Source organism: Curcuma longa, chromosome 4 (genome assembly GCF_044706935.1).
Source record: "Curcuma longa cultivar G26 ecotype Majalengka, Jawa Barat chromosome 4, ITB_CL_G26_1.1, whole genome shotgun sequence".
Lineage (NCBI taxonomy): Eukaryota > Viridiplantae > Streptophyta > Magnoliopsida > Zingiberales > Zingiberaceae > Curcuma > Curcuma longa.
The window spans coordinates 855,200-879,449 of NC_133864.1; the positions used below are offsets into that span (position 1 = coordinate 855,200).

General features: G+C 36.6%; 1 protein-coding gene across 2 annotated transcripts in view; it reads left to right on the forward strand.

The window, feature by feature from the left end:
- The window catches only part of LOC141827333 (uncharacterized), a 31,753-nt gene extending 17,281 nt beyond the window's left edge, over positions 1-14,472 (forward strand). Inside the window, exons 6-8 of one of the 2 annotated variants that reach the window (XM_074714554.1) lie at positions 10,301-10,410; positions 10,519-10,548; positions 14,181-14,472. In XM_074714554.1, coding sequence (XP_074570655.1) covers positions 10,301-10,410; positions 10,519-10,548; positions 14,181-14,237 — 197 coding nt within the window. In that variant the 3' untranslated portion in view covers positions 14,238-14,472. Of the gene's footprint in view, positions 1-10,300; positions 10,411-10,518; positions 10,549-14,180 lie in introns of those variants that run through there. The other variant, XM_074714555.1, reaches the window with a different exon arrangement.
- Positions 14,473-24,250: the final 9,778 nt, after the last annotated feature.

Consider the following 24,250-nt stretch of genomic DNA (forward strand, 5'->3'; position numbering starts at 1 on the left):
TAATACTTTCATTTATCCTCTCATGGTCTTTTGACTATTTATCTCTTTTAAGTTTCTCCTTCATATATTTACTTTTAAATGATGAACCAACCAAACTTTCTAACACTAAAATTACATAATTCATGTTTTTGTATAGCAACAACAAAACAATAATTAAGTCTTCTCCTACTAAATGAAGTCGGCGATATGGATCCTCTTGTACCATTGGGCTTTATCCCCTACTATATCATCATATATGTTTAAATAAATTTTATCGTTGCTAATCAAGTTTTCTTTGGTCTTCTTTGTTTAATGTGTGTATTTGTTATAGTTTCACATCGTCTTACTAGAGTATTTATTGGTCGTTTAAGTACGTGTTCGTACCATCTTAAATGCATCTTTGGAGTTTTTCTCATAGATGTAATTCCGACTTTACCTCGAATGTTCTCATTTCTTATCCTATCCATCCTTGTATGTCTACACATTCACTTTAACATCCTCATATCTTCAATTCTTATTTTCTATTCGTATACTCGAGTTATAGCCAAACATTCAGCTCTATATGACATAATAGATTAACTACTATTTTGTAGAACTTTCCTTTAAAATTTAGTGATACCTTATGATCACAAAAAACGCCTAACACTCACCTCCATTTCAACTATTCTGTTTGTCTTTTGCAAAAATGATCCTAAATATTTAAAGCTCTAAATTACAGGTAATTTGTCATCTTCAATCTCAATAATTGTCTTACTACATCTAATATTACTAAACATAAATTCTATATATTCTATTATTACTTTACTAAGTCTAAAACCTTTCACTTCTAATATATCCCGATAAGATTCAAGATTAACATTTACTCTTTCATGTGTCTCATTTAGTAAAACAATATCATCTACAAATGACATATATTGTGATAACGTGTCTTGGATCTGTCTAGTGAGTTCATCCATAATTAGTGTAGAAAGAGACTTAAAGTTAATCCTTGATGTAACTCTATCTTTATAGGAAATACTTCAGTTAATTCATCTAAAGTCTTTACTTTTGTTATTATAACCTCATACATATTTTAATTATTTTAATATATGCTATGCTAACACTACTTTTCTAGAATTTTTTATATAATTTTCCTTGGAACTTTGTCATAAACTTTTTCTAGGTCGACGAATACCATATGCAACTCTTACTTCTATTCAGATACTTTTCAATTAGTTGTTTGAGAAGATGTATAACTTCTACTATTGACTTTCCAAGCATGAATCCAAATTGATTTTCAATCACTATGATTTTCTTAGTCTTTTTTCTATCATTTTTTCTCAAAATTTTATGTTATGATTCATTAGCTTAATGCTCTTATAATTTGCATAATTTTGTACATTTCTTTTTTTTATATATAGGGGATCTGAGTACTTATCTTCTATTAATTATCATTTTTTTATTTTCAATATCAGTTTGAATAACTTCATAAGCATTCAATACTCTGCTTCCTTAGACATTTTTATACCTCTATCGAAATATCATTCAGTCCAACTACTTTTTCATTTTGCATCCCATTTAGAGTCTATTTTATTTTTGAAGTTTGAATTCTTTGATAAAAAATTAAATTTCTATACTTCTTTGCCCTACTTAAATCACATAAGTTAGTTAATCACCTAAACCTAAACCTTTGTTAAAAAGTTGATGAAAGTTCTCTTCCATCACTCTTATTTTTTCATCATTCACTAGTATTCTATTATATTCATCTTTAATGCATTTTATGTTGGTATAATCTCTTATTTTCATCTCTCTCACGGTATAATCTCTTATTTTCATCTCTCTCGCTTTAATTATTTTATAGATATCTTTTGCCCTTTCTTTTGTATTCAAGTGTTGATATAAGCGTTCGAAAGTTTCATTCTTAGTTTTACTCATCTCTTTCTTGGCCATTGTCTTGACCGTTGTATACTTTTTTAGTTTTCTTCGTTCTTACAAGTGTGTTTAAGTTGTTCGTTTATCTGTCACTTTAAGCCGGATACTTTTTTCATCCCACCATCAAGATTCTTTGTTTGGAAGTGAATGTCCTTTTGACTCACCGAGTATCAAATTTAATGCTATCTTATCTCATGTTATATTCGAGCTACTTTGTATTTTTCCTAATACTTGTGTTCTTACCCTTTCTTTAAAGATACTTTCCTTCTCATCCTTTAACTCCCATCATTTGATTCTAAGATCCATCCTTGTTTTTATTCTATCGATATTATGCTTGAGATACATATATAATACTACTAATCTATGTTGAGTAATTAAGTTTTCATTAGGGATGACCTTGCAAACTTTACAAAATTTTCTATTCTTCTTCTTGACCATAAGAAAATTTACGATTTATTGTTCCCACTTTTGAACATAACCAAATGTTTTTCTCTTTTGTTAAAAAACATATTAACTATTATTAGTTCATAGGCTATCAAAAAATTCAATATAATTTTCTTTTTTCATTTCTTATTCCAAAACCATAACCCCATGGATCCATCATATTCATCATTTCTTTCTCTATATTTCCATTTAGATTTTTTCCTATTAAAATCATTTTATTTAGGAGAATGTTTTTGTATACCTTATTTATGTCTTTCCAAAATTTATATTTGACATTTTCATTCAATCCTACTTAGATGCATTTATGCTAATTATATTAATAGTATCTTTCACCACCACTATCTTAAGAGTTATAATCCTATCTCCATTCCTAACTACTACTTTTAACAAACTATCTACAACAATACCTATTCAATTTTTTGTTTTACTTCTTCCTATATAATATAACTTAATATCTAAGTTTTCTATCATCTTTGCCGTGTCTTCTACCCATTTTGTCTTTTGTAAATATAAAATATTAATTCTTCTCCTAATTATTGTATCTACTAATTCCATTGCTTTATTAGCAAGCGTTCCTATGTTCCTATATTTCAATTCTAAGATAATTAGTATTCTATAATGTTTGTTCTTATCCAATCTATGATGTGAAAATTCTTACATATTTAATACTATGGAGATGTAATGGTCTTTGCTGAGACGTTGCAGTCGGATCCTATAACGTATTCCTTTTGAGGAATAACCTAGCATTAATACAATAGTTTGATGAATTTATTAAATTAAGAAATGAAATAACAAGGGACATCACGTGACCTTGCATATGCTCCTACGCTTCTCTAAAAGACCCCTTGCCGACATCGACAACATTCACCCCCTCTCCTAATGTTGTGTGCAGTCATGTCTTTGCAATAGTGTTCCTAGCAGACACCTCATGAGCACCCACATATCTACGCCCACATTAGATCACAATCGGAAGTCCTTAAGCCTTTTCCAATGCGATTCCTGATGCCACCTCATTTGCATGATACTCGACTCTTACCTCTTCCTGTGACATGCCTTTGCTTGAGCAAGCTGACTAAAATTTTATTCAACCGTATTTTGCTATTTTTAGGTCCTAGTCTGGAGTTTACTAATTTGTAAAATAACCTCAATCTTGATTAAAGAAGCTTGCCATAAGACTGTAGAGTGAGCAATACATGAGACATTATCTTTTGACCATTAGGCCCCTTACACCTCCTAATAGGGTTTCACCACAATTAGGAAAATCAACTAGCTCGACTTGCTCAGGAACTTTCATCTAGTGAGTCGAAACTAACAAATTAGGCCCTAGGAGATCTAAAGACTTATGGTGGCATATGTAAATTCAAGTCCTTACAAGGTCGTGGCATGCATACCAAACTTTACTTCTAAAATATGGCATATGTACCAAACATTACCATGTAGCATTTGGTCCCTATTGAAATGGGCCCATATGCTGCTAAAATATGGTGTAATGCCATTTCTATGAACACAACTCATGTTATCCTTACTCGATGTTAGCTTTATGATGTCTTTGTTACTCATTATGGAAGAAAGAATACCTATTTCTTTAGTCACTTTTGTGAAGAAGTTTCTGGTTGTATTTGACCAACCCAAACAATCCCAAACTTAAAATAAAAACTAACACCCTCGAAGCACCCTCTTTACCTTCTCAGGTAATTGCAATTTGAGAAAGAATGTAAGGAATCAAGGGCGATGATAGCTCTAGTGGCCTAAGTCCATAATACATCACTACGTAACCACCCTTAGAAATTAAACTGTTCTTAAATGGGTTCGAAGATATTTCTGAATAGTTACCAATGAGCTTCCACTTATGCACATGATACGACATACAATTAATTTGGTTCTGGGATCACAATTACTGAATTGACCACACTATTGTATGAACTCATTGGAATGTGTTGAAATAAATAAGTTGATGGGTTTTTTTAAAAGAGGCTTCATTAGGAAGAGGATGAGTTCTTGCACCGTCCTTGCCTTATTGACACCTAAAAAGATGATTGTTGGAGCATATGCTTTCATAGTTTTGTTGTCAAACAAAATCACTAAGTATAAGTTTTCTATAATTAAACTTGATGACCTGAGTGTATTGCTCCTCCAAAATTAACTTGCATAGTGAGTATCACCAAATTAAAATCAATGTTAGTGACAAGTGGAAACTGCTTTTAAGTCATACCCTTTAAACATTTGAACACTTTTAGTACTTCTATGAGAGCAATGAACCAAATTTCAAAGGAAATTCCTTGTAGTTTTTATTCTAATTTACAGTAAGACACATGATACCCGCTAACATATCCGTTCTATCCTTGACACTCTAGGACTAAACAGTTGTTTGTTAATCCAAAGAAGTGCTCTTTATAACCCTATGCCCTCTTCGTTGGGTTTATAATTATCGTAGATCTGCTGAAGGTATTTTGACAGACCTAGTGAAAATTAGGTAATTATAGATAGGTCCAAATCCCGTACCTTCTACAAACACTTCGTTAAGGACTGAAACCATTTTATCTTTTTTTAAAAACTATGTCTCGACATGTTTAAATCATTTAAAATGTCTTGTGATGATCTAGTCTAAGAGGAGGAACCCTAAGTCAATAAGGACATTTAATTGCATTTTTTTAGTGATCCCTAACACCTAATTCTTTGTTTGTATTCGCCTTGAACGCACTCCTAAAAACTCCTTAAAAAAATTTTCATGCTTGTTCATTTAATCCCTTGAAAATTGTAAGGAAACTTGTTTAAATGCATATGTTATTGAGTTAGTTATTAATTTAAATATGAGTTTATTTTTTTATATAGAGGATTTACTATCATACTAATGGACAATCAAGACCTTTTTGTTTGTTGATTTGCCTAAAGGTTACACCCCATAGTTTAGATTCTTGCACACCCATCCATGACACAGCTCACTCCTTGAATCAAATGCATTATGGATGCTAAAATGATGCTAGTTCCTCATGAAAGTAGCTAGGGGTACCTAGCTCATTGGAGAGGACTTTTTGAAAATTGATGAAGTTTGGATTACTAAGCATAAAGTTACACCTTGCTCTCAAGTTACTTAAAGAAATAGAACAATAGTTAACCAATCTACACAGGTGCCCTCACTGCGAATGTATATGAGATGCTGCACATCTTGATCTCCCTATTCAACAAAGTCAAATTCTTCTTAATAGGGGAGAATGATGTAGTTTAGAATTTTACTTTATTTCTTGTTTATAATTATTTGGAAGTTGTTAAAACTTTCAAGAGGACCAAGTTATATTTTTACAGAGAGCAAGATCTTATTTCAAAGTTATAGAAAGGGTTACGATCTATGTCAGGGCATTTTCAACTTAATAATATCTCCCTTCGATGAGTTCTTTTTCTTGTTGGTATGATTTGTTTGTGTTGTGTTAGTTGCCATAGGACTCAAAAAGCTTCTTGTGGTGCTCTAACATTTCCTTTCTTGCAAAGGAAGGAAATGTCTAGGGAAAGAAAGAGGCAGTTAAAAAGATTGTAAAATATTTTTTTTTCTAACCCTTTCTTTGGAGGGAAGGAAAGAGTGAAGGAAACTTACAATTGAAGCTCTATTTGTCAAAAACCAAAAAAATCATAATAAAAATAAATTTGTTTTAGAATTTTATAAGTTCAGATTTGAGCTCTATTACACTGGTAGACAATATAAAAGAAAACTGTTGAAAGAATTCCTCATTCTTTTCCCTCTCTTTAGCTTTTTTCCACTAAAGGCAACTGTGGAAGGTGCTCTTGGTCACTTTATTTCCTTCTTTTCCCTTCTCTCACATGAAACACATATTAGGTGTTGAAAATTGTGGCAAAACTCAGCAGATGCACAATGCACATGTAAGCAACAAAGCATCGTCATTTCTTGATAGAAATATATAAAAATTTAGGTGATCAGAGCATGGCTCAGTAGGGATGTGCAATCATCATTTTTGGTTGCAATATGCATCAATAACACATCCCTTGCAAGAATGCCTAAAAATTAGCTTGCACGCCGTTGATTAGCATTGTTGCTTACCGTTCTTAAAGAACCACCTAAGCATAGGGAGGGCAAAGGGAGGTCAGGTACATGGGGAGGTCGTTGAAAGCGATCATTTTGTTAGGATCAATGTGGCTAGATGGGGTGTTAATAGATGCAACCTATAATTTAAAATTCTTTTTATTTGCTTTTGCAAATGCAAAACTTAATTAATATGTTAACAACTAATATCAAAGATATTTAATGGAAAATATGACAATCAATGCCAACACAAGGCTATTTAACATGGTTTAGACTCAGGATCTTATTCCACGAGGTATGACTCTTAAGGTTAGTCATCCCTCAAAGTCCCCTAACACGAAATAAGTTGTCATTCAAGGAGGTGTAGAAATCTTGTACAAAAATATTTTTCTTTTACTTATGATATGAAAGTAAAACACTAAGAGAATAACAATTGTAAACAACAAAAAGAAACCCTTTAGAGCATGGATTAAAATGCGAAACATCTTTGTTCCGCCAGCATACCGGTATTTGCACAGGTGGTTTCGGCCGGAACACCATCAGGAGGCGTTGCCCGGGCCTGATGATGCCTTCGGAAGCATTGTGCGGGCCATGCGTGCTCACGGTCGTGCGGGCTGCGCATTCGTAGTTGTGTTGAACGACGTCGAACAGGATGGGTGATCGGAGCCATTGTTTGAACCCCGCGACGCCTCCGGAAGCGTCTCGTCGACTGCGTGTGCTCGCGGTCGCGCGGGCTGCGCGTTCTCGCGCGACATAGGCAACTGGAGCCGTTGCTCGAGCTCGACGACGCCTTTGTAAGCGTTGCGCGGGCCGTGCGTGCTCGTGGTCGCGCTGGCCACGCCTTCTCGCGGTCGCGCGGAACAACGTCGAAGCTGGGCGATGGGTTTAACTTAGGTTTTAATAAATACTTAAGTTAATAATTTTAATCAACTTGTAACTATGATTGAGATAATTTAAATAGGTTTAATTAAAACCTAATAAAATTATCCTATTAATTTAATATATATATATAATTATTTTATTATTATTATTATTATTAAATATTAAATTTTTTATTTTTAATTAATATATTTTATATTTAAAAAATATCGAAACTATATCAGCACAGTACGATATGGTATCGAAACTGTATCGTTTCGGTCCGGGATCGAAATCTCGACAAGGTTCAAAATTTTAAACCTTTCTTTAGAGACAATCTTCTTTAAGGTTGTTAAGAATACTTGTAAGCAATAAGAACAATGAGCACTTGTAAATGACATAAATTGTTGCATTTCGAAGTGGCCTCGCTCCTCTATTTATAGTTGCAATCTATAGTACTTTTGTCAACTCAAATTTACATGTTAGCCAACTGAAACACCAATTTTGGAATCTTATTCACAAGATTGCTTCTTCTCCAATCTACTCAAAGTCCATTCAGTTTACGCAAATCTTTATCAATGGATTCAAAGCAATATCAATTGACATAATTATTGACCTTTTTGTTTAACGATTGTGTCTTCAGTTGACTCACATTGATAATTAATTAGTTGACTTAAATTTTATCAGCCAATGCATTTGGATATTGCTCTGACTTCTTTTCTTGACGAGTGTATTTTCAGTCAACTCGATCAATATTCAATCAACTCAACTAGATAAACTTGTGACTTTTTCTCTTGTTGTCTATGTCTTCAATCAACTCAATCTATGATTAGTCAACTCACTTAGATAACCTCGTGACTTTTCATTGTTGCAACAATTCCAATCTACTTTGCCAAGTCAACTCAAATCTTGTTGCCATGAATCTTATTTAGCCAAGAGCAAGTCTTGAGTTTATTGACGACCACTTCAGTCGACATAATACAAAGACGCAAAACAGTCGAATGGGTAGTTGACTCTAACAACTTCAATTGACTAAATTATAATGCACTTGATTCAAGCCAAAACAGAAACAAATGTTTATTTTCACCAGTAGCCAGTCTATAGTTGACTTCTGAGTCGATTTGACTATTAAATTGACGTCAATTAGTTGAATATGCTCAACTTCGTACGTATTCATCGACTTCGACCTAGAGCGCCTTTTCTTTAGTCAAATCCACAAGTTGAAAAACTATTTCAAAACCAAACTGACATACGCTCGTTCTTTCATCTCACGTCTTTGTACTCCTCCCTCGAGTTCTTCTTGAGAAGCCTCTAGCCCTTAGAAGTTTTTAAAAAGCTTTTCAAGTTTGACTTGCCTTCGAGTCTTACTTGATCAGGGTCTTTGAGTCATCGAGCTAACATCTTTATAGATGTGTATCTTCCTTGACACTTGTCAAATCAAGAGCTACCTGCTCCACAATCAATTTCCTAGGAGTTTACTACGGAACTTCAATTTTTGGTAAAGAGCTCTTGAACTTTTTCTCTGCCAAATCTCCAATTACTTTGACTCATTTATAGTTTTTCATCTGTTAAATATTTAGTCACCTTGGCCCACTTAGTCTTTTCCAACCTATGTTAAATTCCTACACCTACATACTTGACATCCATTAGAATAATATAAATTAATCCTACTTAAACCTTTTGCTAACTTCATCAAAACCATTTATACTTGCGACATGATTGTACCAATAATCACCCCTTAATTTAAACCTTAGTTCTAAGGGGATGTTGCATCAGCACATCCAAAGGGAGAAAGGGGTTAGTGTCGGCCCAATGAAGTGGAAAAGGCTATTAGGCGGGTACAGTGCATGTGGAGGGAGGAGTGTGGGTAGGTTGTGAGAGGAGAGGAGGTTTTCCTCTCTTATATAGAAAGCCCTAGGTTTCTCAATTGAATTGAACTCCCACTTAGTCTAGTTCAACTCCAATTTAACTCAAAGGTGCATAATTTAATTGTGCCAGATCTAAATTCAATTCGAATCAAATCTCTTTTATGCTAAATTCCTCTCTTATGACCTAGAAATTATTTTTATTAAGCCACATAAGAAAAAAAATTCATTTAAGATATATCTATCAAACTATTTATTTAGTCATAGAAAAGAAAAAGAAATATGGTGGTGGAAGGAGTTAGAGAAATGGCTTTCTGGTTGATCAAAGAGAGGATCAACAAGTAACAAATTTGGTGGGTATACACTTCTAGGAGGAGCACAGGCATAGGCTATTTGCAAAGAGGACTCTGCTTGATCCTCCGACACTAGATTTCTTGCTATAGAAGGTTGCATTTGGGGTTAAGTGGGCCTAAGAAGGAAGGACTACTTAATTGCCTATTGGGTTTTGGAGTTAAAATGATAGGAAGCGGATCCTATTGATTCGAGAGAGGAAGAGATTGTGTAGTGGTAGGGTGGGGTGGGAGGCTAAGAATCTGCCTGATATACAGCAACAGAAGGGGGATGGTGTTAGTGGGCTGGACGATAGCACATTGTGGCAGCTGGTGTTTAAGAGGGACTCGTCAGTGGGCAATGCATAATGGATACCAGATCATCAATGGCATGAAGTGGAGACAAACTGGTATGTGAGAGCCACATTTAGGCAGTTTCATTATCAAGGAAGAAATTCGGATGAGAGGAAAAATTGCCTACTCGTATTAACTTTGGCTTTGATAACATTTGATTCAACACCGAGACAAACAAAACTCACAAAGGAAAAATGAAATTTTATTGGAATGAAAGATGAAATAACAAAAGGGATGGAGACCTCTTTAAAAGCACTAACCATGATCAATTCTCAGTAAAACATCATATTATTTAACTGATTCCTGCAATAACTTAATCAAACCTTTCAATAAATAAACAAATTCCTAATTTGTTATGCTAATTAAAAAAAAAAGTTTACCAACTTAAGTCTAGTTTTAATTGGAAAGCCTAATAATTTCATCACTTAACTTTGATAATTAAGTTTATTACTTGATAATTGTGTAGTTTGACATTATGTAGGTAAAGATGTTTAACTGGTTGATGTGTGTTCCAATGTATCTTTAAGGTAGTTTGAGGCTTGTACAACATGTTGAGACAATCCAGTTTCCAACTTCATCAAAGATATTGCACACGAGATCTTTTCAGGAATTTTCATGGGAAACAAAGCAGTTTCAAGTACGTGTGCTTTTTCTATTTGGAGATTTTCATCAGTAATTATAATTTGCTTCTTATCTTCTGGAGCATCTGATAATTTGTTTTCTTCAATTGTGTATCTGAAATCAGGGAATAGGGCATATCACTAGACAAATTCAGGTATTCAATTATTTGTTTATTGCATTGAATAATGTTTCTCTATGCTAAATAAAAAGCACAATATATACATTGCTCAAAAATGTTTATCTATTAAGCTCATGGTGGGATTTCTGAATTGTTTTGTCCTAAACAAGCATTTTATACTTGAATATAGTATATAACCTGTATACTAATATTATTCAAAATTCACCTCTGTTGTCATCTGACTCCACTAAAACCTTATGCAAATAATGCAAATTGCATAAATTTCATTTTATCGACAAACTGATTGCTTAGGATCTAAAATCTAGCCTAAATTGCAGGAATGGTTCACCAGGAGACCTTGTCATTGTCCTGATAATACTATCTTTTAAACAGATTATGGATATCTTATTGCTTAGATGCACTTGTGATGTCGCCACACCTCAGCTTTGTTATGCACTAAAATAGAAGTATTTGCAAATCTACTCAATCACTTGTTCTTGGTGACCATGACAATTATATGTGTGATTATAAAAATTAAAATGGATCAGGCTAAATGACTGGAAAACTAGACATTCTTGATCTGATTTGGTCCTATTACAGTATTAAATATGCAAATTAGGTGGATGAACGTTCAATTTTCACTATACTAAGAGAACCAATCAGTTTAATAGAATTCCGAATGGTTCTGCAATTCTCTTGAAAATGCCCAGCATGCCCACTTGTCTACTGTAAGAACTAGGTAAATAAGTCTTGTAAACTTTATCTTACTAGGTTATCTCCCACAACATTAAATGATCAACAGCAACAACTAAGCCTTATCCCACTAGGCGGTTTGGCTACAATATCAAATTATCAAAAGACATAAAATCCTCAAAAACTAAAGTCCTAACAGCCGCTAGCCTTCTGTGACTTGCCTTCCTGATCTATCTATCAACCTCTCGACCAATCACTGGCCATATACCTCCAATAGCCCTCCAACAACCCTAACAACTTGCCTACCCTTCGCCCTAAACCATGTTACATCATTGTGCTCAACTTGATGACATTTTATGTTTTTTATCTTGCCTTACCTTACAACCCATTGGCCGTGACTAGTGGACCACACCATGGAGTCGATATTGTGATCCAGATCTTATGTTCTTGCGATTTAAATTGAACTAAATGGCTTAAATCCCAAGTAACATCTAGGGTTAGAAACTTACAAACATAAGATTTGGTCTTTATCCCTACTTATTTTACACAAGATCCCAATATCAACCAATTTGATTTGATGGAATATTTAAATTCATTTAAATATTTTAAAGATAGACATTTACTATAACAATACTGCTAGTTAAAGAAATTTATTTTAATTATTGTTGTTATCATCCATTCTATATATTCGTATGCAAAGATAGAATCTTATTTCTTATATAGTTATTTATGCTTCATGATATTAGACCAATAATGTTTAGAAAGTTCATGGTAATATTATATAAAAAAAAATAATGAATATCATAGATTATAAATTGTCCATGCAATTGGGCCCTAAGTGATCGCGATCAATCATAGGTTTTGATGTTTGGGTAAAGGGTTTTAACTAGAATTTTAATGTGGTTCGCGCCAACTCCCAAGTTTCTATTCTACGACCTATAGTCCTTTGGTAGATTACTTTTGTAATCCTTTATACTTTCTGTTCCACGACAGCAAAGGTTTTACAAGTTGATTAAAGATAACACAGAGGGTTACAATAGAGTTTTTAGAGTTAACAACAAAGCACACAAAATGACAGAGTATTGACGTGAAAAATATTTTAATGTTGTTCTAATTCATGGTCTTTTGAACCCTTAAAATAGTTTCTTCAATGAAATGAAACTTTGATTCAATCTTGCTATGTTGATGCCCATTAGTCAATTGCTACGTACCAATAGTTGATTGGTTGTCTGATTCCATTGGATCATGATTATTTCTTAGGCGATTGCTTCATCTAAGCTTCACTAGTTGATTGGACCTTCACTAGTTGATTTGCTAGTCGACTAGTATGTTTGTGTTTGAGTCGACCACCTAGTCGGCTGAGGAACTCCTTTAGTAGACTACCTAGTCGACTGACGAACTCCTTCAGTCGACTAGTATATTGACTATTGCCAAGCTAATGACCGAATTTGCCTAGGTTGAGTCTACTCTCGCCCCATGCATACGGGTCACTCAACTTGTAACTCCCATGGAGTTTCACCATCTTAAGGTTTTTCTCCTTCAAGCTACTCATCCTTCGAATATACCGAGCTCTCAGCTCACTCCAAATGTCATATTTCATCTTTTCTTATGTAGTTTATTTCCTCGACTTAGTAATATTCCGATGCTCCTCGTCCTATAGTGCCTTAGTTGTCCACGCTATCCTTCTCCAAACTCCAATGGACCTCGTGCCATTGAGCCATCAAACACCAACTATGTTTTTGCCCAAGTCCTGAACGACTTTTCAAACATATCGAATATAATAATAAGCCTTATCTTATAATCTTTGCCATAACCATCAAAGCCGTGATAAATCTCAATCCTAAAAAAGGGTCAAATGTTCCATTAATCCTCTTTTGATGGTTGGGAATATATTTATGTTTGGTAAGAATCAATGAGGTATAAATGGAAGTAAGCACTCTAAATAGGTTCTGGCTGCACTCAAGCTGCCCCTTGAGTAGGATATACTAGGAAGAATAACCAAACTTAACCAAATTTCAAATTGCCCTTCCCCTTTGCCATTTATCAAAAACATAAGCATCCTTTACAATTTAAGAATGTCAACAATGAAACAAGATCAATAAAATGAAACTGATTTTTTTTAAGTTCTTAACCTACTTAAGGTATTGAACCAACCTAGTCGATTGGAATTTTGAAACTCTTGATTGAAACACAAAAAAGAGAAGGTTTGAAGTATCAAATTTCTAAAATATGTTGAAAAATTCTATAAATTTCATAACAACAACCACTATCAAATCTGTATCCCACTAAATGGGGTTGACTATATAAATCCTCCTATGCTATTGGGTTTGATGCCTACTATATACTCATAAATTTAAATAAAATTTATCGTATTTTGTCGTTGCCATCTAAGTTTTTTTTCATCTTTTTCTTTTTCGATTAATGTGTGTATTTGTTATGGTCTCACATTATCTAAATTGAAGTATTTATTTGTCGCTTAAATATATGTCCATACCATTTAAACACATTTCTTAGAGTTTTTGTTCAATAATAACAACACTGCCGATACTGACCTCTTGAGTTCTACTCTATTTGAACCATATTTACTTTAGTCAAATTATTGTCTGATTCTGACCTCTTTCAGCTAAAATCCCACATCTAAAACTCCATTTGCCTTTGATGTGAGCAAGCTTCATTATGCGGGTGGATTCACCTATAACATACTGATCTTAAATATGTTAAAATTAATAATTTTTTGTCTCTCCGATTATGTTCTTATTTTTATTTCAGTTATTATGGTGCATGAAAGGTATACATATCCTTTGTAGTTGCTTTTCTTGGATGGATCCACCCGATTTATCATAAATTTAGATATTTACTATTTGCAGTTCAAAAATGTGGTTATTAGTTTTCATTCTTAATGTTCTAGATAATAATTCCATTATATTTTGTTACAATGTGTAAATGACGTTTCACGGAGCTGTATTTTCTTGTAGAATGAAATAATCAATAGAGCAGCCGAAGAATCATTCAAGATAAACCAATATTCGTAAGAATGATTACCAAATCCAAATTATGGTCTCAGGTGAATATATAGACACTGACGTTACTGCCAAATGTTGCAAAGTTACGTGGCGTGTCCTAGACAAATTTGGAGATCGGAGATGATTATGGTTTTGTTTTGTTAAATTGCGTTTACATAGTTTTGTGTGAAGACATTTGTTTTCTTTATACTCAGTGCATAACAGAACCCTATATATGTATCCTAAAGGAGATCGTTTATAATCTTTGATTGGAATTTAGTCTGTGTAATTGCGATTTTACTTGCAAAATCTAGACTGATCTACCTAGAAAAAAATATATAAAATTGCATGTCTCTTACATGACTCATGTAAAATAAAAACTCAAGAAGCAATTTTATTTTGTGGTGAAAATGAGTATCAATATCTATAATTCTGTATTCATGTGATGCGTATTCATTTGCATATGATTCTGAGTTTTTAAACTGAGTTTGTTTCTTAACTTTTTCTTGATGCTTATTCATTTTTAGTCAATTTGCTTGCATAAGTTTTGACATGGTTGAATTTGTGTAATTTTTAACTTTTAAAATGGAACGAAGGTAATATGTTTTTACCTCGACAAGTGTGTTTACCATTTGATAGCTATTCGAATGAAGTTGGACATTCTAAGTGAAAACTTTCTTTAGGTAACAAGGGAAACTTGTTAGGGGTGATATGGTTTTTGTCTTAAGAAGGATGCTAAGTGTTTGGCTGATTACTTGAGCGGATCAAATGTTTTTTCTAACTTGACACATAATAATAAAATAGATAAAGGTGTAGATCATATTGGGAATGTTATGAATCTCTCATCGTAGGTGTTTGTTATGGTTCTCACCGACAATATATTTCTCTCTTATTTCTTCCTTAAAAAATAATAAATTTTAATTAGCCTCATTGATTATTTCTGAGGTGACCGGTCCGGTCTTACAGAAGTTTCCCATTGGCCAACAGGGTAAATCGGAAAGTGCACGCAGCGATCAGTCCAAACGCTCAGCATCTTTTGATTGCGTTCCTCATTTAGAGGAAATTTTTTACAAATACGTCGTGGTTGGGGATTGAACCGCAGATGCTTGGGTGACAACCTGAATGTCCTACCACGGTACCATTGTTTCAGGGACTTATTTCTCCCCTAAAGAGCTTGCTATGATGGGGCATCTTGGGGTTTGATGTGATTTATTTATTTATTATTATTATTACTCTTGATATTAATTAGGTCTTTGGATTGATCAATTTTTACTCGTGTCTACAAACATTTCTTCTATCTAATCTTCTTATATATATATATATATTTTATGCTTGGGTTGTGAATTATGTGAGTTAAATCTACAGATCCATAAAAAAAAAAATAAAAAAAAATATTAAAAATTTTAAGTTTGGTGGTAAGTTAAGTTCATGAACTCATTAAACTTTTTTTTTAATTTTAGATGAATTTTTTTTAATCTGGGAATCAATTTAAGTCCACCGTAGGTCGATTTGCGCGAGTCGTGGGCTCAGGCGGGATAATTCATCTGGATTCACATTAAAATGAGTTGATGAAATATCAAATCAATTTATTTAAATTGTTTAATGGGGGACTTAATTTAAATGGATGACTTTACATGCTTCAACATACTTCCTTAGCATCCAAGTTAGCTGGAGTTTAGGTGAGTTTTCACTCTTTTTGTGATTAGTTCCTGACTTTTGCCTGTAAGATTTTTAGTGGAACTGATCTCAATTTGCTTACATGATAAATCCTAGTCAATCTCATGGACTCAATCTCTGAGGGTGGCCGGTCCGGTCCCATGGAAGTTTCCCACCGACCACCAGAGTAAATCGGGAAGCGCATACGGCGGTCAATTCAGATGTCTAGCATCTTTTGATTGCGTTCCCCATTTGGAAGAAAATTCTTACAAATATACCATAGTTGGGGATCAAACCACGGGTCCCTGGGTCACAACCCGGATGTCCTACCGTTGCACCATTACCCCGGAGACTCAATTTGCTTACATGGGCCTTACGAAAGTTGAGCTATTAGATCTCTTTTCTCCTTGAAATTAATTTAGTTCATTGATGACTTATTTTATACGTCTATATTTAATAGGACTTGTCATTTTTTTTCCTTTTACGTATAATATTTTGAGGTAGAGTTCCGGTTGATCTTACCAAAAGCTATGACTTATAATAAATTAAATAATACAATGGGAGCCATCAACAGGTTCCTGTGCTATTTATTGAACTAATGGAAATTTTTAGATGGTAATATAGTTCCATGCCTAATGGTAGACTTAGAGGATGATTGAGTTTGAGGCATGGTCTTCCATGCTAAAACTTTGCCATTTTACCACACCACGCACTTAGATTTCACAAATACTAAAATCACGCATCATATTTTACATTTTATTAAAGGGCACATTTATTTTCCATAATGCCCTTCCTCCTATTACCATTCCAAACCAAAGCAAAAATTGGTTTTTTCTTACTTGAACTTGAATCAATACAAAAAACAAAAACATAGTTATTTTATCAAGCACTTTCACTCAAAAGTTATTGACAACTTTAAAAATATTAGATTTATGCTAAATTAATTTTGTTGCATTCCTAACGCCCCTTCGAATCTATCAATATTTTTTAAAAAATAAATAAATCTTGTCCAATAAAATTTTGATCAAATTCATTAATAACCTTAAAGAGTTTGAAGTTTTTTCATTTTCACATAGTTGCACTAGTGATGGTCCCTTAAATCTATCTATATTCTTTTTTTTTTTTCAAATTTGGAACTGTATAGATCCACGGAAGACTTTTTGTCAAAAGTCATTAATGACATTTAAAAGTTTTGGATAAAAATAACTTAAACATATCAAATTCTTTTCAAAATGTACCATTTTGTTCCTAATACTCTTCTGATGTTGGCCGTGTTCAAGTTCCATGATTTTGGTCTCTTTTCAATCATCAATGAGTCAAAATTTATTGTTGGACCTAAACATTCTAGAATCAATATAAATTTGGACCATTACCTTCCAAAAACTCTCTAGAGATTGAAAATACTAAAAACCCAAAATTTTAAATAATTTAAAGCACTATGTGAAGTTTGAAACAAAATTTAGCAATCATTATTTATTACATCGTAATTTATTAGAATCACTACTTTTGAATTCTATTGCATTGCTAGATTAGGAGTTGATTTGATTTCAATTGCATTTCGTTTTTTTTTATTCATTGCGTTCTTTATTTTAATTTCATTCTAAAAAAATACCAAAACCCCCCATTTTCATAGAAAACCCCAAAAAATACGACACCCAAGCTTGAATTGAACAATTGTCTACTAGTCCTTGGAAAAATACGACTCGAGGCCCCTATACTTCATTTATTTGAATTTATTATGGGTTTTCGATAAAATTAAAATCAATTTGCAACCCTACTCGTGACATCTAATTTAGGGTTGTCAAGACATCGTGGAGAGAGAAATGCGAAAGCTCTGATACCAATGTTAGATCTTGATGGAGGTGAGTACCTTGTCCGTTGCGGAATCTCGTAGGATCGGGAAGAAGTCTACAAGAGTCTTCTTCGTAGTTTCTCGCTCCAAACGCCCTCGGGATCCGATGGTGATTTCCCGTGAGAGAAGTCTCGTACCGAGAGAGGGAGAGAAGGGGAGTCTTGCGCAATTCCTTTCCGAGAGAAAACTTGGCTTCACACTTGATGGATCAGTTCAGTGAGTGCCCATTGAACAGAATAGAGAGGTTGGTATGTAGATTGAAATTGGATTGAAGGGTCAGAAGGAATACGTCACCCATGATCTCTAGGTAAGGAAACAACACTGATCGAGTCAGGAATGTCTAAACTGAGTTTGGACACCCGTTGTCTGACCAGATCTGGCTAAAGAGACTGTGTCATAGGGGGTCTGTGGATGTCAGCCGAGGAAGATGGCATGGCGCGTTTGATGAGGTCGGCGATCATGGATCTAATCGCATTTATTAATCTAGGAGGTCTCGACCTTTCTCCATGTGGCTCCGTTACACGTCCTTAAGTATGTGTCAAGCTCTCTTAGAACTCGGTATGCTTCCTTGTGTTTGCCGAGCTCTCTTTGAGCTCGGTATGTTTCTTTAAGCATATACTGAGCTCTCTCTGCAATGTTTACGTATCTCCCAAACGAAATTCCAAGGCTCCATCACCACCTAATCCGAAGAAGATAGAGCTGATTCCTCCGCAAAAGCAGGAACCATATGGATAAACAGAAAAATTCTTTCCAAAAGCGGAATAAGTATTGTAGAATATTTCTCCAATAGTTACGAATATTTCAGAAATCCCGCTATAAAAGGGTAGCGGCTGCCATGGGTAGAAGTGCGCACACATATCTGCCCTAATTTCTTCAAGCCTTTTAACTCCTTGCACCAAACTATCGTAATCTAGTGGCTTCCATTTAACCACGCCACCTCTGCCGGACGACTTTACCGGCATATCAAATTCAAGTGTTGTTTGAGCCTTTGCCTTTTTACGTCTGATCATTTTTTCTGCGTCCAACCCATTCTTACGTAAGTCCTGACCCACATGGCTTCCTCATCTCTCAAAATTTCATGGTTTGAAATCCGATGCCATGTTTATGATCGGGATGCCATCAGCATGTTCCGGACCCAATTCAAAATCCCTCGCGATCATGCAATTTATGTGTCTCTACCCGATCATCGACCTTACCGAACTCCTCCTGGCCATGTAACTGTTTTATATGTCGGCTATACTAGATTCCACTGACCTCGACCCTGCTTAATGCTTTGTACGCCTTGCACTGATTTGAGTGCGGGGTTTTCTACTTCTTGATCAGGCAAGGACTCAACTTTTTAGCTAAGTATCCAACCTTTCAAAAGGGTTGTAAAGATTATTTTATATTCATTAAACCCCCTCAACCCTATATCTAGCCGACCCAATGGACGACCAACCTGCCCCCTGTCCCTGCTTCAGGTCAGAGCCGCCAATCCTGAGTCTTCCTAGAGGCGTCTACTACACTAGAGGGATTGAGTTTCAATGCCAGTGATCTAGTGGAGAACAAAACCCTGCTATATCGAGCAGAGCTCAGCCCGATCCGAATCCGACTGGGGAATCGTCTAAGTAAGAGTTTATTTGATAATTGGATTCACTGTTGCTCATTAACCTTCTATTTTCTTTGCAAGTCGCATCATGCTGAATGCTTCAACGAATAAGGTCCTCAAGTGGGATCTGGCGTGTGTTGAATGCATGTGAGTGACAGGAGACGCTGTTGAGGACCCTCGAGCTTGGCCCTCGTCTCGCATGTCCCCAACGAGCCGACCAGCTGCTGTTGCTGCTCCTCGTCCCAAGATCAAAGGAGCTGGTTTTACCCAAACCGAAGAAGCCTTCAACTGCTGAAGGCTCGTCTCGAACTCAACTGACCGAAGAGAGTCAAAAGAAGAAGAAGAAGACCCGGCCTCCTAGTACAACGGCCAGGCTGAACTGTCTAAAAAGCGACACCGTCTTGCTGTCGTTGAAGAGGCCAGCTTGAGGCCAACATCATCGTTGCAACCACAAACCCTCAGAAGTAAAGGCAAGGAACGCCTCAATGATGGGTCGGAGCCCCCTCGGCCTTCTTCAACTTTTCAATCCCGTGGTGCAGCCTCTAAGGAGCGAAGTCCTTTGGCGTGCTCATTGCCCTCATCGCCTTTCCATTCTCTCTCTGCACATATGCAGATTGACCCCGGGAGTCTATTTTCACGTACAGTGGGCGGGGCTGCTACTAAGCGCCTGACAACCCTAGATTTGCAATGTGTCACGAGTAGGATTGCAAATTAGAATTTATAAATTTATCGAAAACCCATAATAAATTCAAATAAATGAAGTATAGGGGCCTCGAGTCGTATTTTTCCAAGGACTAGTAGACAATTGCGTGAATTGAGCTTTTGTGTCGTTCTTTTTGGGGTTTTCTATGAAAATAGGAGATTTGGTGTTTTGAAATGAAATCAAATAAAAATGCAAATTTAAATTCAACAAATGAAACGGAATGCAAGTTTATTAATCTAAAGATGCAACTATCAAAACAAGGTATCAAAACAATCCAACCATGCAACTCAATCTTAATTCAATGATCAAAATCTATACTAGTTAGAATCTAGTGGAATGTGCCTAATCATGGAGTGTGCAATTCAATTTCCTAAGCTTGTAAAAATCTAAACCCTACCACTGTCTATGAAAATCGAATTTAGTGCTAAGAGCATGAAACCTAGAATTTCGAAAACCTAACAACACTGTATGAACTAAATCTAGCTATTCCAATGTAATAAGCTTCAAAAGCACTATTTCCTACAACAAATTAACCAGCAAAATTGATAAACATTGGCACGGAACAGTGCCCGTGGCACGGAACAGTGTCAATGGAATCAGAAACCACTTATCCGAATTCTAACACAAATTGGAAATCAAGAACACTTCAAAATAGCAAGTTTAGCTACAAAATCCAATGGTTCAAGCAAGTAATTCGAATTCACAATTATAAGGACTGATTAACGAAGTTTAGAAATGAAATTTCAGAAATGAAAGGTGTAGATAATCAGAAACGAAGAACAAGAATAGTAATTGCATCCAGCCCTCTTCTTCTCCCTCGTTTTTTCTCAGCTGGTCGTCAATCAGCCGCTGGATAACCAGTGCTGGCTCCGATAATCCCTTGGAAGCTTGAATCTGGTTGTTGGAGTGGTTTACTTGTTGCCCGAGCCAGGAAAAATCGAAGAAACCCTCTTCTGCACAGACAGAGCTCGGCACGGCACTGATTTTAGCTGCAAAACTGAAAATCGCTCCTCCTCCTTGCGCCGGTGAAATTGCTGACCCCTTGGATGTGTTCCGAAACCTTCAGAGAACCCCTCTTCAGCTTGCGGCGTCGAAATTCTCAGCACCTCGCCGGAACAAACAAGAACAGAGCTCGACGCCGCCGGAAGAACCCCCACCGTCGCGCGTCGTCCGGTCGCCGATTGTCACCCAACGAACCGGCTTCAACCTTCCCAAGGATCAAGGATTGCGGTGGAAAAGATTTGGGAGGATGGGACTGCCCGTAGAGTTACGTCGCCGAGCAGAGTAAGGCTTTTCGAGACGACGATGAACAGTGTCAGGCGGCCACTGTTCATCGATTAAGCTTGGGTTTATATACACTGATTAATCCGATGATCTGGACCGTCCAATCTTGAATCCAGCGGTCAGAACTTGATCTAGTCTCTAGAGCAGCTTAGGGTTTCCAAAAATTTGAGGGATCTTGATCGGGCTTGATCTAGGTCATGTCCTTCATGTGGGCTTGATCAATTTGGGCAAATTGACTCGATTTGATCGCGATTGAGCTCGAGCTTGATCCGATTTGAACCCTAAAATTAATTAAAACCCAATTAATGTAAAAATTACCATTAAATCCTGAAAATTATAATCAAGCTTCAGATTATGCAATATAGGACAATTAAGATCAAATCGATTCATTTTATAATTTATTTTCATGTAAAAGCACAAAATTGAATCAATTAAAATCATAAAAACCCTAAGTCATCAACGCCTCGATGCGTGTCAGAGACTCCTTCCTCATCTCAGAATGGTCGAACTGAGTGACCACTTATATGAGTCCTATATAAAGGTAAATCTGATTAGGCTTAGTCTTGTTTATTGTTCTGTTTTCTAACTAAGTATATCTGGTTGTAGACCGACATGGAGCAAAAATTTTTGCACCGCTATCTGGTTCGATTGGAGAAATGCATTGCTTGGATGGATGGTGAAATAACCCATTTACGGGCAGAACTTGCTGACCGACCCCTGATGCCACAAGGGTTGGCTGAGGCCCTGATGGATGTTGACCGAGCCCAAGCTGAGGTGGTCATGGCTCAGAGTGCTCAGTCAAGAGCGCAAGCGAGGATCGAGGAGTGGAAGACTAAGGCCCAGGATAATTTATCTCATGTCCATGAGCTGGAGCTGGAGCTAGCTCGGGTCAAGTTCGAGGCCCAGGAATTGTGCCAGGCTGAGAAGCAAGCTCAGGAGTTCTGCTTACAGGCAGAACACCTCACTACAAAAAAACCTGACTTTTGCGATGAATTTTGTGACAAATTTCAAAAAGAAATTCATCGCAAAATCGTTTGCAACAAAATTTGTGACGAATTTAAATTTGTCGCAATCAAATTGTCACCAAATTCTGCAACGAAAAAATATTTTTCGTCACAAAATTTTATGACGAAATAGCATTTCCATCGCCAAATTCGTCGCCAATTGACGACGAAAATCATTTCATCGCCAAACTGATTCGTCGTCAATTGACGATGAAAGTGTTTTTGTCACCAATTGGCGATGAATTTTGCAACGAAAATGCTATTTCGTCATTGGTTTAATATGAAATTAGGGCTTTGCTTTTGAGATTTGGTTTAATCTCCGCCGGTTCATTAATCAGCTGTCACTGTAGCATCCTATACAAGGTGAGAATCATAAAAAACAGGATATGCTCCTGTTCATCGTCTTCACCAGGGTGACGCCCCTGTTTTCTCACTTGCTGAAGGCACCGACTCTCATCCTCTTCGTGAGCAAGGGCACGACGACAGAACAGAGGAGAAACCGGACTGAGCTCCTTCACCGATTAGATGTGCTGCAATCCTTGCTTCCCTGCCTGCGCGAGCATCGCCGGACGGGAGAACCTCCTTCGCCAGCCGCGGAGGTGACGTGAGCAGCCGATGTAATTCTTCTCCCCGTCTCATGGCGCCTCGTTTCTTCTCTGTGTGGGCTACGCACTGCCATCGGCTGATCTCCTCTGCTTGCCAAGCCGCGGAGGTGAACACCGCTGCTGTTGTTCAGCTGTAGAGAAGGAGAAGAAACAAAGATCACTGCTCGTTGCCGGCCCATGTGAGGAGTTGCTGTGAGGATTAGTTCCTCTCCACCTTGTTGCTGTAAGGAGCCACCGTGAGGTTTATTTCCTCTCCACCTTGTTGCTGTAAGGAGCCACCGTGAGGTTTATTTCCTCTCCACCTTGCTGTTGTGAGGAGCTGTTGTGAGGTGCTGCTGTGAGGAGCTACCATGAGGTTTATTTCCTCTCCACCTTGCTGCTGTGAGGAGTTGCCGTGAGGACCATCTCTTCTCCATGTTGTTGCCGGAGGAGAAAGCTTATTCTTGTTCGGCCATGTAACGAATCTCGTTCGTGGAAACTTGCGAAGTTTCCGGAGAACTATTCCATCATTACCGGAATACGGTTTTCGGTTGTTTGTCCTAAATTGGCGATCAATAGTTGATTACCAAAAGCTACATCGAGAATACGATTCTCGATGATAGTTGGAAAGCCCCGGAACAATCGCGATACACGTTGTTGCATGATTTCCGGAACAAGGCTTCTCTCGATTCGATCGTCATCGATCATTGGCTAGTACCGAAGACGATGACGCGACTCGTGGCTTCCGAAGCCGTCCAGACGGGAGCTTGGCGTGGATCACCAGTAGAGGCGGGACTCCGACGAGGATCACTCGATTGATACCAACACGGCTCAACATCGTCATCGCGAGGTACACGTTTAGAATAATCTTTTATTCTGTAAATTTTAATTGTGCAAGTAGAATAAATTTTATTCAAAAAATTTTAAATTCCTGCCATGCCTTGTACTTGTTTAATTCCTGCTTAGCATGCGTGTGTTGTATGATAATTAGTATTAATTATTGTTTTATTTCTGCTGCGCACGTTTACGAAACGTGTAGACACGCGCATTACACCGGGACGATCCCAACATCCTGAGCATGGGCAGGGGCAGTGTGCTAGGTAGCTGACCCCTCGGCATGCTTGCGCTTCTTGAAGGGCTCACCTATCGTAAGCACGCCTTGGGGGTGCCCTTGAGCCGAGGGCCCCTTCCGTTGGCCGAGCCCGCGTTGGGCCTGCTATTCTCAATGGCCCCGATGGTTTAGAAGGTTTGCGAGGCAACTATCGACTTGATTCAGGCCCCTTCATCTTCGATCGGGGTAGTGTCGTTCTAGCAGACGTACTTGTAGTAGTACGGGTCGGAGGTAGGACTCCTGTATCCTTCACTTTGTCCT